The sequence below is a fragment of the Bactrocera latifrons genome, unplaced genomic scaffold (assembly GCF_001853355.1).
Source record: "Bactrocera latifrons isolate USDA-ARS-PBARC rearing strain unplaced genomic scaffold, ASM185335v1 scaffold_22, whole genome shotgun sequence".
Lineage (NCBI taxonomy): Eukaryota > Metazoa > Arthropoda > Insecta > Diptera > Tephritidae > Bactrocera > Bactrocera latifrons.
Genome location: NW_017535741.1, coordinates 2,166,729 through 2,184,276, shown reverse-complemented (window position 1 = coordinate 2,184,276; position 17,548 = coordinate 2,166,729). Strand labels below are relative to the sequence as shown.

The 17,548-nt window shown below is 32.1% G+C and overlaps 1 protein-coding gene across 8 annotated transcripts in view; it reads left to right on the top strand.

Moving 5' to 3' along the window:
• The window catches only part of LOC108968554 (nuclear receptor coactivator 2), a 55,809-nt gene that overhangs the window by 2,436 nt on the left and 35,825 nt on the right, over positions 1 to 17,548 (top strand). The window contains exons 2-3 of one of the 8 annotated variants that reach the window (XM_018932665.1): positions 1,591 to 1,719; positions 7,080 to 7,334. In XM_018932665.1, coding sequence (XP_018788210.1) covers positions 7,306 to 7,334 — 29 coding nt within the window. In that variant the 5' untranslated portion in view covers positions 1,591 to 1,719; positions 7,080 to 7,305. Of the gene's footprint in view, positions 1 to 1,126; positions 1,720 to 7,079; positions 7,335 to 17,548 lie in introns of those variants that run through there. The other 7 variants (XM_018932664.1, XM_018932663.1, XM_018932668.1 and 4 more) reach the window with 7 other exon arrangements.

Here is a 17,548-nt window from a genome sequence, read left to right as displayed (position 1 = left end):
ATAAATTTCACTTTCATTTTTAGTCAGCTGTGTTCAATAACATATTCATTCGTATGTAAATAAACACGCCACAAGTATAAATGTGGTCGCTTAAAAATATATTTTTAATAACAATATTCATTTTATTTAACGCCATTAGTATTTTGTTGAAAATCTCTGACATATTATACATATGTATTAACTGGCTTCGTGCTGTAAATTTTATTCATAATTTACCTTTTCACCTTTTGGTTTCTAACTCATTTTCTCTTTAAATTGTTTATATGGTTAAGTGTTTGTGTATACATATTCTTCTTTTTTTTCATGGCTATTGCTTACGTATTAAAAACGAAATACAAATATGTATGTCTGTGTTGTTCATTCGTATGGTTTCCGAATTTTTGCTGCCTTCTCTACAATATGTACTCAAATAATTTTAATCATTGCCAGTTGAGTGCTGTTTCAGTAGTATTAACGATTTTCAGTTTAGACCATTTCCGCTTGTTCGTATTTGTGTATTTATATGTATATATATATATGTATATACATATATATATATATACGTATGTATATATATACTAATAAATAAACGTACATACTGATGCACATATACATATGTATGTATATGTATTTTTATGACGTACCTAGGTATTTTGCGACAACGTTCAATGATTCCTAAAATAAGTTATTTAACACATCGCAGAGCTTTCATTTTTTATAAAATTTATAATTAATTGTCAAAAGGAATCAATTCTTCAATACATATGCTTATACAATCCTAGTACCGTTATTATTAATACACATTAATGTTTAATATCCAGCAAAAACAAATAGTAGCCAAAACGGAACATAATTCTAAAATTGAAAAATGTAGTTCTTCGATAGAATTCTAGTGCATCTAGCTCGTTAAAAAGATTCTAATTTCAATTTGTAAATGCTAAAAAGTGCAAGTAAAAATTGGAGCTGTCTTGATACATATTTATACCTATATTGATTTAAAAATGGTTAAAAAGTCACACTAATAATAAACAATCAAGCAATCAAAAAAGTGTTTACTATGTTTTTAATTTTTATAGCTAGAAAATATTGCAAAGAAATATTAACTTAACAACAGAAGCGTTAACGTACTCAAAAATATGTGTATAAAAAATAAAATATAAAAACAAATTAGGAAAAAACTTAAGGAAAAATTATTAGCAGAATTAACATTTGATGTAAATACTCATTAATCGAAATGAAAGGCCTGTATGCTAAATTATATACGTAATGTTAGGCTTATGATTTATGTGAGAAAATAAAAAACCGTGTATATGTATAGTGATTTTCAAGTGTCTAAAAGAAATCGGTTTCAAATTTCTGAAATATTAGGTTATGAAGCTTAAAAATATATCCAATTATAATGTGCGTAATGGAAAAACAATAGATCAAACTACTTAATAATATTGTAAGACACAGCCCGTATAAAATATTATATTTACTCAAATTTAATTAAATGTGCTCTCATCTTCTTTGTGTTAACAAAAGTGTATTAAAGCAAATGACCTTTTTATCCAAACATGTATTGAAAATATACCACTAAAATGAAAAAATATATTTTATAAATCGTAATAGCTCATACATATAAACAACCGTGATATATTCTTTAATGTTGATCTTATACTAAATAAATCCGGGATATATACACTGAGCCTTTGATGTTGAAAAATAATAAAAGTTGCGGTATTCGTGTATTATACTAAGGTAAGGTTTGAATTAAATATATCAGATGATAATTAAATATCTAACATACATACAAATTGGATAATTGAATGTTAATTTATAATGGATAAAAAAAATTTCATTATAAATAACGTCTAATACATTATTCTATGTACTATGTATCAGCATAATCAAATGTTATAATGGTACAGAGAGAGAGTAATAGTTTTGTTCACATCATGATTGTATCACCTCAAACGAATCGAGATAGATAAATGATCATAATGATGAGACGAGTTGAAATGAAGTTACTGTCTATCTATCTGTCTCTGTAAGAGATAATTTGAGTAAAAACAGATACTAGGCCAAAAAGGGTTGGTATTGCATATAGACACAAACAGACCATTGCCTCGTCCACAAAATGCCATTAACCGAAAACCTATTAAGTGCCACAACTAAGCTAATTAAAAAACAAAACTTTAATGTAGTAGTATGCACCGAAATGGGAAAAATCAGGTGTTACCGTGCTCACCCCCATATAACGGGTATGTTGAAAATTTTAAAAGCGATAACTATCTAGCGAAAAATTGTCGAAGTCGGACCATACATTTTCAAGCCCTCAGTGCCTATATCTGACTTTATACCGGTAATATCGGACAATTATTGAGATATTTCAGATAAATTCAGGAAGAATCGTGTGCCCTTTTTTCGAAAATGTGTAAAATCAGGCCAATTTAGTTCCAATACCTCCTTATACTTAAACTGCAAATTTTTTAACTTCCGTCTGAGCTAATACCGCAATCGGCAAATATGTGAGGTACTTTCAAATAGTTTTTATGTTAATTATTATGCTATTATTTATGTTAATTATTAATCCGTGTGCCTTCAATGGTTGTAATTGGGCAATTTCTTTGACTTTAACCAGTTTATTTAGGTCAATATATGCCATATTATAATTAAATTAATTGTTTCCTTAACCACTAGCTGTATATGAATGAAACTGGATAAATCCCAATATAAAGCTATCTGCATCAATTTCCTTTTCCTTATATACCCAATATTTTTAATTTCGACGCATTAGATGACTTTTAGTAGGGGGATGGGATATATTATATGTGTTTTAGGGCTTCAGAAAATTTTTTGTCTTTTATAATTCTGGCCACTAAATCTGGAAGCAAGAATTATAGACATCAGTACTTTTATTTAGCAATTATATGATTAATGTGTTATATTAATTTTAATATAAATATATCGGATTACGAGACATCTGCCCCAGCTCTGATGTTGTGGGAATACCGTCATACTGTCCTTTATTGTTTGGTATCTTTAAGATGTTGAGGGGTTGTGTGGGTCTCAGAGGTACAAAAAAAGGTATTTTCACGATTTATTTCGTTCGGTTTTTTTTTATATTTTTAGTAAGCTCATATAAACTAAATTAGATTATCTAATTATAATTATAGTTTTTAATTTATTACGTTCAATGAGTAAGACATAAATTAGCTATTCTGATAGAAGTGATACACCGACTTCGTATTTCAATTAAGAAAAAATAAAATGAAATATTAATTTCAATTATAGCGTAAATGAAATTAAATTTAAAAAAATAAAAAATATATTTTTTTCATTGCATGTCAATAAAGAAAAAATGTCCTTCGTTCAATAACTAGACGTGTACACATTTCGAACTAAATCGGTCCATGACTTTTCGAGAAATCGTGTCCACCGATTTCAAAAATTGAGTTTTGAGAAAAACGAACATACCTGCCATGCGCCCTGATCGATTTAAAATTTAAAGAGAATATTTTAAACAAATTTTTATATTTAATAATACAAAAAACCCCTTTAAGAAACTATTATGTAATATTGATCTATATAATTTAATATAAATTATATTAATTACTAATAATATTAGAAAGACTATCACTGCATGTTTTTAACTTTTCTGATAAATTAAATGGTCATGTTAAATGTAATAGATGTGTCGAATATCGCCTTCTAAAGCGCATCACATCATATATTTTCTGTTCTTTTTCATTCTAAATTATAACAAATCGACTATTTTTGGTTTTCTCATAAACTACTTATGTATTTATATGACTTAATTGCCGGGAGTATAAAAACTGATACTAATATTTGCATCTTACTTGCCTTCCAAATTAATTTAGAGTCAAATTCTATTTGAATAGGAATAGTATATAACAATTAATTTCCTTGTGTAAAGCAAGAATTTCTAAGATGTATCATGGCGGGATAAGAAGAAATTTCACTTTTGTTATTAGACCACACCATTTTCGAGAGGTTGAGGAAATGAAATGAATCCAAAATGAAAACCTATTGTATTTTTTCGCGTTTCTAAATTGAGCTTATGTTAGTTGCTAGAAAAGTAAACGCATTATCGAGATTTTTTGATTTCTTTAAATTCTTGAAGTTCTTTAATGATGCTTTCTAGATATAGATATAGATGATGAAATTTATATTATATTATATTTTTGGAAATTTGAAATATTGTTTACCACCCTTGTGTTTAAATTTTATATCATAAAGATATACATATGTATATTACAGATTTATGCTTAATATTGTATAACGTCAAAACAAGGATACAACTAAAAAGTTATTCTACAGGCATAACTTTACATTAGTATAGTTACCAACAGAATATGCATTTATTTATATGAAAAGTTCTTGAAATAGGTAGGAAAACCCAGTTTTGTTTATTTTTGTTTTAGAGTTTCCTCTTAGGCTTCTCATAGTAAGCCGCAGCATTAGAACGTTTTTATGTAACCATTCGTTTCTATTTTTGTTCTGCCTAACAACTAAATTAGTTTGACACCACATCCATATTTAATACTCTTAAGTAATAATAATAATAATTAGTGTTAATGCCTTTGATAGACGTTTAGGTAACTTTAAACACAAAAATGTACTAGGTACATTACACCGCAGTAAAATGATAATAGACAATACAATAATTTATTGGCAATATTAATAATATATTCCCTTCTTCCTTAACAATTTCGATTTTTGTGATAATTTCAATATTTTACTGGTAATTTTATTTGACATATTTATAAAAAATAGTATACCAGAAGTTAACATATAAAACCAAGTTTCTTTAAATTCTGTATGGCCGCAAACAAAAAACGATAACAAAAACAAGTAAAATTTAAGTATGACTAAGTAATACAAAAGTTATTTAAACTTAAGATAGAAATTCACACAGGTACTACCACTACAACTACAACACCAAATACAAATCAAATGAATTCTGTGAGAAGTTGATTGCACTCGATTTTTAGATAAAGCTTTTCAAGGTCAAAGCCAAAAATGGTTCATTTTTCATCATAGGTACTGAGAATACTCACATGAGTATGCTCATTATGCCAAATATGAATAATTACAATAACAAAAGTAAATGTCCAAGCGCCGGCAGAAATATTTGTACATAATATACGAATGCGTGAAAGTACCACAATTCACTGAAACATACAAACACAGATTTTAGATATCAGCAGTGAGATTTAAAATTTCGAGAAGTTCAAAATTATCGCAAAAATATATTTTAGATGTTTTCGATCATTACAAATGTAATCTTATAAAATAATATTACCTTAAGCTAGTTCCAATGCCTTAAAATTTCGCCATAGACATTCATGAAGTAAACTTTCCTTGAAATTTGTATATAATAAATAGTCCCACAGTTTTGTTCTTCAGAATCTTAAAAATATCTGTTCTCGTACTGACGTCATCTTTTGGAAATAGAGGCTAGCTAGCTAGCTATTCAGATTATAACATTGCCTCTGCTTAATTTTGTGGGTCGGCAAAGATAATATCCAACAATAAGCTTTTCCTCTTCTTTATTAGCGTAGAAACCACTTCCCGTTTGTATCCAAGTTTTTCCTTTTCGTTTGCTTCTCTCGGCGAGTACTGCATCGAATACTCTTAGAGCTGGAGTGTTTTCATCCATTTGGACGACATGACCTAGCCATCGTAACTGCTGTTTCTTACTTCGCTGAACTACCTCATCTACTGCGATATCCGCCGTTGCCAATGCCCAAAGGACCGCAAATCTTCCACGGAACCTTTCTCTCGAAAACTCGTAACGCCGACTCATCAGATGTCGTCATCGTCCATGCCTTTGGACCATATAGCAGGACGGTGATGATGAGTGACTTGTAGAGTTTGGTCTTTGTTCGTCGAGAGAGGATTTTTATTCTCAATTGCCTGCTCAGTCTGAAGTAGCACCTGTTGGCAAGAGTTATTCATCCTGTCTGGAGAATGCTGAACTAACGGCGCACTTGTTGATTCCAATGATATCAACATCAATGGTTTTACACTCTTATAGAAAATTGTAACTTTTCTATTCAACTAGTCACCTTGTCTGAAACTTTGTTTGGTATCGAACGACTCGGAAAGGTCCTTCCCGATCCTGACGGAACCTTTGGTATTGCTCAACGTCAATAGCCGTTTTAGTTTTGCGGGGAGATGAAATCTAGTGCTACAGTTAACTATATTTCTGGTCGTCGATATTTCGGCGCAGTCGATCAGCCTTAACCTATTTAGGGATGTTTCATCATGGCGCTGAGTACAGCGACCGTTGTGCCAAAGATACCTTCTGCCCACCCTGGCGTTAATGTCGCTAAGCACGATTTTGAAATCGTGGCATGTACAGTGATTATACTTGAGCTCCGAGAGCTCATAGAAAACGTCTTTGGTCACACTGTTCTTCTCTTCACTCGGGGTGTAGGCGCAAATCAGCGATATAGTAAAAAACTTCGCTTTTGTGCAACATGTTCATCCACGAACTGAGTGTCAACATTCGGCGACGAAGTCTTTCCTACCACAAATCCCACACGGAATTCGCACCTTCCCAATTTAAGGACCGGACATTCCAGATCTTTTAATTTAATAAATGTAGTTAAATAGATTAGAGAAGATACTAAATAATGGAGCATCCATAAAATACATTGGCTTTCTCCTCGTTGACTCTTTACACATTCTACTATTTGACTTAATTACCATCTAAGGATTTGAAAATCCTTCAACAAAATGTCCCATTTAAGAAAAATTCTTAAATTATAAGTCCTACATATACATATGTACATTTAAGATCATGTTTGACACGAACTGATAATTTTAAACCGAAATCGATAAATCGTTTCTTTCTTATACTGGTACAACTACTATGTTCCTGTGAAGTGCGATCTTCATATGTTAATTTTTGTGTGTTTGACAGCTTTTTGCTTACGGCGGAAAAATGTTCGTTTCCTAGCAAATTTTACATATTGAGTAAAATTTCAGTAGATATTACTCAATTCTAAATTGGATGTTATATTATATAATATGTTTATAATAGATCTTATTCTTCATATTACTAAAATTTTTTCTATTACTCTTTACAGTTAAGTATTACACACAACGCACGTTAAAAAGTATAATAAATCCAAGAAATCGAGAACCTTAATTATTTAGTCTTAGTCTGGTTTATTCCATCAAAACCTTTCGTATAGTAATTATTTTATAACGAATCGTATGAAAAACACGTGCGTTGAAGAAAAGGATAGTGTGTAATCCTGGGCAGAAACGGGAGACGGGGACATCTACACGCAGCTAACAGATGATCCCCACATGTCAATTGTTGCAGCCGAAAATGCAGGGTAAGTTAGATTTTCATTATAATAACTGTAACAGACATACATCTATTACGTATCTATTTATTTTCTGGTTTTAAATTCTCGCAATATGTTACTATTGAGTATAAAAGTTTTGTCAAGACTGTTCGTCATTCAATTCGTCTGCACAATCGAAAACATATGTAAAAATTGAGACATCTAAATATGAAACTTAGTACGTATTTTTCTAGACGTTATAAGAAGGTTAATGCTGCAAAGGAATAATGCTGTATATCTAAGCTTCACTGTATGATACGAAACTCTAATTTGGAACTTGAAGTCGCAATGGAGAGGCTCATCTGTGGTTTGATTAATTTCAACAGTTTGGCGTGGTCTCGCCCTCTAATAGATTTATTATCAATCTCCCTAACTTCTAAAGTTTTATCAACTATGCTTACTGAGTATAAGTTTTTTTTCTACCACTCTTTGAGTGACATTAGTGTCGAATAACCTAACACTCAAAATGTTTTTCATAAAAAAAAAAAAAAAAAAAAAAATGCATTCCTAGGTACACGACAATACATGATGAAGATGTTTCGTCGTGGTCTCGACAGCGACTGACCAATAGAGCGTAAGCGTACGTGTGAAGTCACCATGAACAATTGTCATATACAAAGTGACAACCACTGTTTTAGTCTTCAAACGCACAAGTCAGTCCCTTGATACTGAATAGTGTCTATATGCCCGATTCTTTACCGAAAATATCAGTCAATCTGTGAGATTTATTAATGAAATTTTGAGAGAATCTTTTTCTGATAACAATGCGCCCTTGCATCACAACTGGGTCAATACTTTCCGTAAACATTCCTGTTCCAGTTGACTTTATATCTATTTTTCTAATAGCAGTGTATTGTTGTACTAAAAAATAATGTCTGCCGGTTAGATTTATATCGTATATATGTCGGTCAATATATAAGATACCTTAGTAAACTTAAGTGAACGTATAATATGTGATATAGTATAGTAATGCAATCAGTGCATACCTTCTTCAAAATACCCTATTTACTTATATTAAGTTTTCTAATCAATATGTGGTTTCACGTTGAAATTGATTGAAATTGGTATTGACCTTGAACTAAACTTCCTATCCCTAATATATTACTTCCGAGTTTTTGTTTGGTTTTTCCTCATATATTAAATATAGGATGATATATGATTGTATTTTTATCACGCACGAGTCATTTTAGTTAATTATATTGATTTTAATGAAATGTCTCGGACACAAAGCGAAATGTGCTAATGCAAATAATTTATGTATGTAAGTTATCCATTAATGTTTTCGTTGAATAATGAATATTGAATTCTTACGCAAATTTTTTAAAAATATTTCTCCGGCAATGAGTCCGATGCGGTTAATTTGATCCAGTTCCGCCGGAACCTAACTCGTTCTTACTTCTATTAGAAAATTTTACAACTGGCCGACAACTTAGTATGAATGCCTCACTTTCTATATAAGTGCTTAATTATATTAATTGTTGTATGAGATTAGTTAAAAAACGAATTTTGTGTTTCTTAAGTAAGCGTTTATTTATTAATGTATATCTATTTTGCCTCCACAAAGTAATTATCACAGATACATGGCATTTCTGCCTTCGTTTAAGATCTTGTCCTTCGATGTAGTTTATATCTCCTCAATCGAAGCGAAGCGTCTTCCTTTCATGGGTCTTTTCAATTTTGGGAATAAAAAAGGCACCGAGGGCATGGTCCGGAGAATACGGTTATACGCGCACATGCAACCATGCGTGAGCAGGGGCGTTATCATCGTACAAAATCCAAAACCACCGATAAAAATTGCTTTTTTCCAATGCTTCACCATATGCCCCAGTCAACATATGAAATGTCCGCGTACTTAATTTGGTTTCTCACACAAAATTGTTTACAAATTCTTTGATCCATTTTTTGGAGTAAGCAAAAGTTGAAGACAAACCAAAACCTTCCTTCCTTTTCCTTCCTTAGCGAGCAAAATGTGTTATAACAGAGCCAGTGAAAAACGCTATTGCCTTCCTTCCTTTTCCTTCCTTATCGGCGGAATGTGTGAGCAGTGAAAAACGTGGCAAAAACGCAGAATTCAGCCATCTTTGTTTGTTTTCATTTGCACAATGTTGCCATTGCTCAATATGCATATATAGTTTTGTACACATCTATGTTTTCAATTACAATTTTTATACTCTCGCAACAAAGTTGCTAAAGAGAGTATTATAGTTTTGTTCACATAACGGTTGTTTGTAAGTCCTAAAACTAAAAGRGTCAGATATAGGGTTATATATACCAAAGTGATCAGGGTGACGAGTAGAGTTGAAATCCGGATGTCTGTCGGTCCGTCCGTCCGTGCAAGCTGTAACTTGAGTAAAAATTGAGATATCATGATGAAACTTGGTACACGTATTTCTTGGCTCCATAAGACGGTTAAGTTCGAAGATGGGCAAAATCGGCCCACTGCCACGCCCACAAAATGGCGCAAACCGAAAACCTATAAAGTGTCATAACTAAGCCATAAATAAAGATATTAAAATGAAATTTGGCACAAAAGTGGGCGTGGCCCCGCCCCCTACTAACTTTTTTGTAAATATCTCGAAAACTACTATAGCTATATCAACCAAACTGTATAGAGTCGTTTCTTTTAGGCATTTCCATATACATTTCAAAAATGGAGGAAATCGGATAATAACCACGCCCACCTCCTATACCTGTCTCTTATACACATCTAGATGTGTATAAGATATCTATATATATATATTGGCAACCCTGGGTTGTGAGAGAGCAATCAGCTGACACGTTTCCACGGCAAAAACTAAAATGCTGTAGATTCTCACGTCATCCGACGTCAAAGAGAGAAGGGAGTAGCGTTTTTCACTGGGAACTTATATTACGCGCCCATAATATAGGTCGAATCAGCTGACACGACCCACGATTCTACGTTTTTCACTGTTTCTGCTATTAAAAGTTGATCACGCAGGAAAAACGCAGAAATCAGCCATCTTTGCTTGTTTTCATTTGAACAATGTTGCCATTGCTCAATACGCATATATAGTTTTGAGCACATCTATGTTTTCAGTTACAATTTTTTATAATATAAAATATCAAAACTGAAAACAAACTATTAAAAATAATTTATATATTTATAAATAATAGCATTCGACTCTGATTTTGAGTTATTTTAAGAAAATTTCAAACATATTGAAGACAACTTTTATAATTACTACAGTATATCGAGATTGGCAACACTGCGTTGTGAGAGAGCAATCAGCTGACACGTTTCCACGGCCAATACCAAAATTCCGTGGATTCCTACGGCACCCTACGGCAAGGAGAGAGGGGAGTAGCGTTTTTCGCTGTTCATTTACATTGTGCGCCCATAAGATAGATCGTATCAGCTGACACGGGCCACGATTCTACGATTTGGGCTGTTTCTGCTATAAGGAACATAAGCACCAACATAACGCAACAAAACAATCGAAAATGAAATATATGTGTGTAGTCCGCGAAAATTAAAAATTCACGACACGTTTTGTACAAACCTTGTATACGTAATGCCGAGGAGGTACAAAATATTCCGCTTACTATTAATTTTTTAAGTTTTTAATAAATCTGTAATAAGTACGTAGTCAAAAATAATAATTTCAACATTTACAGATTTCCTAAAGTACTACAGAATATAACATATGTTTAATATAGTATATACTTATATATTTGATTGTATTTGTAATATGGGTACGTATACATACATAAGTATGTATATAAATAAATGCGTAGAAGTAATCAGACCGTGTCTAATATAACAAAGTGCAATATACCACACAGTAATGAAATCCCATTCAAATATCAAAAAATTTAAACTGAAATAAAAATCAAAACTAAAGCAAAAGTGAATTTAACCAGGGATATCTACTCCAATTGTTGATTGCTTTGCTTGCTAGGTCGAATTGTTGGCGACAGTGCATGAGGCATAAAATAACATGCACACATGCTTTGACACTCGTATGTAAAATATTATGTATGCGTAGAAATGCTATTACACATCGTGAACTGGTTTTTCACTATAAGCTTAAAATGTATGAAACGTGGTTATTGTGCTTCACTCCGGCATATTGGAATATAGTATTTCTTGCTCTATACGGCAGGCTGAAAGTTTTTGTATGAATACTTATATAACATTTGATAGCATTGAATTGCACCATTTTGCTGGCTACTTCTTGTGTTCAGGGCTCGTTTTGTTTCGTTACCTACAAATTTTCTGTTAGGGAACTCCAGTTATCGGTTACGTTAAATAATTTGTTATCTTGAAGGTAAACCAAGCTTAACCAACAAAAACAAATTCAGTTCACAGTAATCATATTAAGTTCTGCGGAAATAGTAAAGAGAATAAGCACGAATCATGTTTATTTGCTGAAGGTGGTAAAAGTTATTCTGCACATATCCTTGAAATTATTACATACCCTTTATAAAACCTAACTCGAATTCTGATTGGGTGAGATGTCAAAATTTGAAGCAAAAGCTTCCACAAAGAAATATTGTATTAAACGCCTAACGTTTTTTGTAACGTCATGGAATGAACCCCTATAATACCGACTTTTGGCGAACTTAAATGACAATAATAGTCTTCGATTCGACAGTTCTTTGCTCGCTTTTGCTCTCTTGTCCAACAAATTACATGGAAAAGCAACAACTATGTTATCGAGTAAGTTGTTTTGTTTTGCATGTTTTACATTACTTTTACTATCGGAAATGGCTCAAATGGAAATACAAATAAGAAGTGTTAAGATCAGTTAATTGGAGCGAAGTTGAAGTCCTTTTTTCTGTAGCCTTTTTTTTTGACAGATCTCGCGTGAGTCCTGTCAAGTTGTCACGTTATCGTTGTTCAGTATTGTTTGGCATTTCATCATGGAAAGACCTACTCGTCCTGTAAAGAATGTATTTTGCGTGCTTCGCTCAACATTTGGCCAACTTTATCTAAAGACCTACGCGTCGTGTAAAGAATGTATTTTGCGTGCTTCGCTCAACATTTGGGCAACAGTTGCATCAATGATTTGATGCATCGAGCAATTGCTTCCGATTTTCCATACACGAGTAAACCGCATGCGCACACATACCGATCGAACGCACTTGTATGTCGTGTATGGGCACTTTTAGAGAACACTTAAGTGAGCGAATAATTTCACGTTTTGTGCCGGTCGATTGGCCACCAAGAATGTGAGATATCACACAGTTAGACTCTACTGTGGAGATATGTAAAGTCTAAAGTCTATGCGGACAATTACGCTACGAAACAGGCCAGTTACTAGTCGAAATGTTCGAAAATTGGACTCAATGGATGGACCATCTGAGACGTAGCCGCGGCCAACAGTTGAAAGTGATAATCTTCAAAAAATTATCTTTCGAGTGATAATATATGTGCATTCCCATTAGTCTGAATTTTCTATGTTTTTTTTTTTGAAGTTGAGAACCTCGAAATGGATCACCCTTGAGGTATTCGACTCTTCATCCTGTTCATAGTTATAGGTCGATTAGCCCAAATAGGCAAACGACTATCGTTTTTCCAGGAAGTAAATGTAATTTATGTGTTAATGTGTTATGAGAAACGAAGAAAGGGAATAATTAATTTTATATATCATTGATGAAAAAATGTATGTTAATTATTGGGTAGAAATTGCATAAACTTATTTTGTGTTTGAAAGATTAAAATCGAATATTACTTAACAATTTATTAATTTTTTTGTTTTATATTCATGTATACAAAATAAAAGTATGCAATTCATTAATAGTAAGTTAGAAAAATAAAACCAAATTTTAACAAATGTTACATAACATATAGTATATGTATCCAATCTTGAAATTTTTCAAAAGCGAATCTTCTTTCTTTTAGAGTTATATAAATTGTATTTATGCTATAATAAAAAAAAAATAATGAAATAGACAATCAGGGGTGTTGTGGAATCTGATAGTTGTCGGAATCAGAATTGAAACCGATCGAAAAAAGCAGTAGGTGTCATGAATTCAGATATTATTGGTTTGATATTCGAAACAGAATTTGTATCGGTTTTGGGTGTCACGGAAACCAATTTTATCGGTTTTGCTATCAGAAACAAATCAAGAAGATAGTCGCACATACATAGATTGGAAATGTAAGTTAAGAAATCAAGTTATTGTATTGTTACGAATTAATTTACTTTTATTTCTATAGAAGAAATATAAGAATAAAACAAGAAATGTCTTAATTATTGGGTTTTGGAAAAAATGCGGATGTTTAAGGGGGGAGCCTGCTTTAGAGGCCTAAAAGATCTATTTTTTTGAAGTTTTTTGGGAGGGAAATAAATAATTGATTAAAGTGAAATTTCTAGGGTTATATATTGAAACATCATCCGCAAATTTCTTTGAAACGAAATCTTTTACATTTTGTCTTTGGGAAGCAATTATCACATGTTTCCCGCATGTGCATATGCCATATATGTTAAAATGAAATATATGTTAAAACTTCTCCTTTCTTAGTTTGTTTAGTTTCAATAGAAGACAATTTAATCACAAAGGTAATAAACTTTTCCCTAACCGCCAATTAAGAGAAACCGTAAAAATGAAAAACGAAATTTAACACCCAAATACGYCTTTATTCATTCAATAAATGTTATCTCTTAAAATCTTTTTTTAATTCGGAACTCAGTAAAAACTTTAATAGGATTGCTTTCAAATGTATTCATTTGCAAGTTTTGTCACATTAGTAAACAGCTGATTCGAATCTTGGTTTTTTTATATGTTCGAAAAGACAAAAATCCAATCACATTCTGCGACACCATTGAAAAGCAGAATCGGTTTTCAATTCTGATAGATAAGCAATTCGGTCTTGGATTCCACAACACGCCTGAATATTTTGGATTGAATAATTCGCAAAGTGGATGCCAAAAGTTGTTTAATTAGGTTATATTAATATATGTTCTTTTTTTTAATTTTTTCTAATGGTTTAACTGTTTGTTATTTTTTTCGACTGGCGTATTACTCTATAACAGGAGCATACATGCATACCATCTATGAAAATTCTTAAAGCCTTACTTAAAAACCCGAATATCTCGAGAAGTAATAATGATAGCGATTTTGAATAAAATTTCCTACAAGTTTGTCATTTACATTTTTTCTAATGCTCTTGTCATTTAAGAGATATATACAGAACAAAGCGAATTTCGTGGAATAAGCAGGTTTAGAGACCCTTACTACCTTGCCAGTGTGAGTTTTGACTTTGTCACAATGGGCACTTTTGTAGAGTGTTCAATTCTGAGGAATATGTGTCTAAAGCCAAAGCGATGCCATTGACTATAGAAATTRAAAGATAAAAAATCACGATKGTCGTGTATATTCAATGACAAATTTTTACATGTTTKGTCCAGTCCTTAAAGTTAATATTAAGGGCGGATTTTTAGGGAATTTTTGTAGGGTATTTCCAAGGAAATTCCATGTGGGGATTGAAAAAAATTAAATAAAAATACCCTAATGTTTATATAAAATTGCTTAAATTCCAATTACATCTTAAGGTATTTCCCCTTCTTTGATACTTGTAATTTGTAAGAGTATAAAATGTTCGATTATACCCGAACTTAGTTCTTCCTTACATTTCATTAAAAAAAAATTGTATGATTAAAAATTTCGGCATGCAAGACATAAAATTAATTGTATAACAGGATTTTCTGGATTCAAGCGAACCTAATACGAACATTTTGTTGTTTACGGATCAATCAAATATAAAAAGTAAAGGTCTAAATAAAAGATGGCCGCTCAGAACGCGAATTTTGTAAATAAAATTAAAAAATCAAATTTCTTAAAATGAAAATTTTAAAATTAACTGATCACCAATACCTGTCACATGTTTATGCTTGTGCAGTTACATGTCTCTAAAACATCTCACTGTGGCCATATTTGGAATATTTACTGTAACTATACCTATAACGTGTTACTTGGTTGTTACTTGAACATAAATTTTGCTGCGGTCATTAAAGCTTGAGTTTCACTAGCTGGCGGTTGTCAATAGCAACTTGGTTACACAAAACAATCAAGTTAAAAATCGTAACATCTATGTACATCTCGGCTTCAGCAAYGCAAAACTAAGTTATCGTATAGCCAATAATAGGATATATAGAATTTGATTGCATTTAGGCGAATATTACGCACGGATACTGTACGTACATGTCCTTCTTTCGGAAATTGAAGCCCATGAAAACATTTGCAATTAATATTTCATGTTTATTTTCATTTTACAAGTACTCCTTTTTCGCTATATATAGCGAAATATTTGGTTTTAAACGAAAACTGATGTTACATTAGTTCAATCTGTATCTGTGTACATAACAGGTCAATTGATAAGTCCCCGGTCTGAAGAATAGGTGATATCTCTAGAACTAAATCCGTAACATTCATAAGAGTCGTGTATATTTGACAACATCCGATAGCTTAGCCTTAATTGTGAAAAAATTAAAAAAAATGGAAAAAATTGGAAAAAATTGCAGTTGAATCAAACACTTGGCTTAATGACGAGTTTCCGGACACAGCCCCACAGATGTGGTGAAGTGTGCATCAAAGACGGTGATCGCAGTTTACGCCAAAAAGAGGTTGTTACTGACGAAAGCATCGAAAACACAAAGATACTCTAAACATATCAACTAAACGTCTACAAGGTATCATTCACCAATATTTGGGTTTTGGAAAAGCTCTATGCAGTAGATGCCGCGAGAGATCACKTTTGACCAAAAACAGCGACTACTTGATGATAGGTGTTTGGAGATGTTGAAACGTAATAATCCATAGTCTTGCCATAACCTTGCCTATTGATATTTGCGTTTTGCCACGCATTGGGGAGAGTTCATCGTGTGCAGTCCACTTTGATTAGCACCTATATTTTCGGATACGCATAGAATAATGTTTATTCACTACTTTGAAAAAAGCGTATCAAAAAATTGGAGGGCCGTTATAATCAACGTATTACCCTTAAAGTAAACTACTTATGTTGAATAAAAAAATGAATTTTGCCAAACAAATTTATTTTACTATGGCAGACCGGGGACTTTTCAATTGACCTGTTACTTACATACATATGTATACTATAAGTCATACCAATGCATATCATTTGTATTCACMAGATATTCTTGTAAATTTTCCTATTATTACTTTCTATTAATTTAATAGAATTATGTTTCTAGACGTTTTATGTAAGCTCACGTTTTATGTATGCTAATATTGTAAAGAGGAAAGATTTGATTGGTTGTATGTGTGAATTGAATTAGGTCCGATACTYCAGCTTAGCTGTACCATAGTAATATGCGATGTTAGCCTCATTAGACCGCGGGAGGGGAGTCAATGTATGAATTAATGTGCAGTGCAGGTTACTCGCCCGATTGGTTCCCTATGAAGAGGTCGAAAGCGATAATTTGAATAAGGTTTGTGAAACTTAATCCACGTATTTCTTGGCATTTTGAGAAAGTTTGTATGGTATATAGCCATACCATATGTTTATCAAAAGGATAAATACCATAAGACGAGTTTAATTCTAAATTTCCATTCGAGCAAGCGATAACTGTAGTAAGAGTTGGGATATCTTGATGAAACTTAATCCACGTGTTACTTGGCATCATGAGAAAGTTAGTATTATATATGGGCGGAATTCGACCAGAGCCACGCCAACAACATGCAGTCAATCGAATATCTGTAAAAGGCTATAACTAATTCACAAATTAAAATGCAAAACTGTCATTTAGTACGAGACATCAAAGTAAGGAGGGCTACGTTTAGTTAAAAAGCCGATGGCTCCGTGCTCTCTAATATGTTCAATGTACATATGTATGTGTCGTGCGAAAATTAAAGATTTGCCAATGCTGAAAATTCTGTGATTCTTGCAAATTGAAAGAGTATAAAATTATCAGTTACAACCGAAGTGAATTTAGCACAAAATTTTCTCTTAACATTTCCTTCTATCTTCCAAATTTCACGTCATCGAATATGCATTTGAACATCGTTTTAGATCTATACCTAATATACATCTATATAGAGTTGTATGCTAGCATATACATACAGACATATTCGTTACATAAACTCTAAAAATCAGAATATGCATGTCATTTTTTATTTTATGGTTGATTTATTTCTCAGTAATTAAGAAATTATGGCCTTTATTATAATATATTTTATTTATATTGCAGTTATAAATTCGACAAACATGCTGAAAA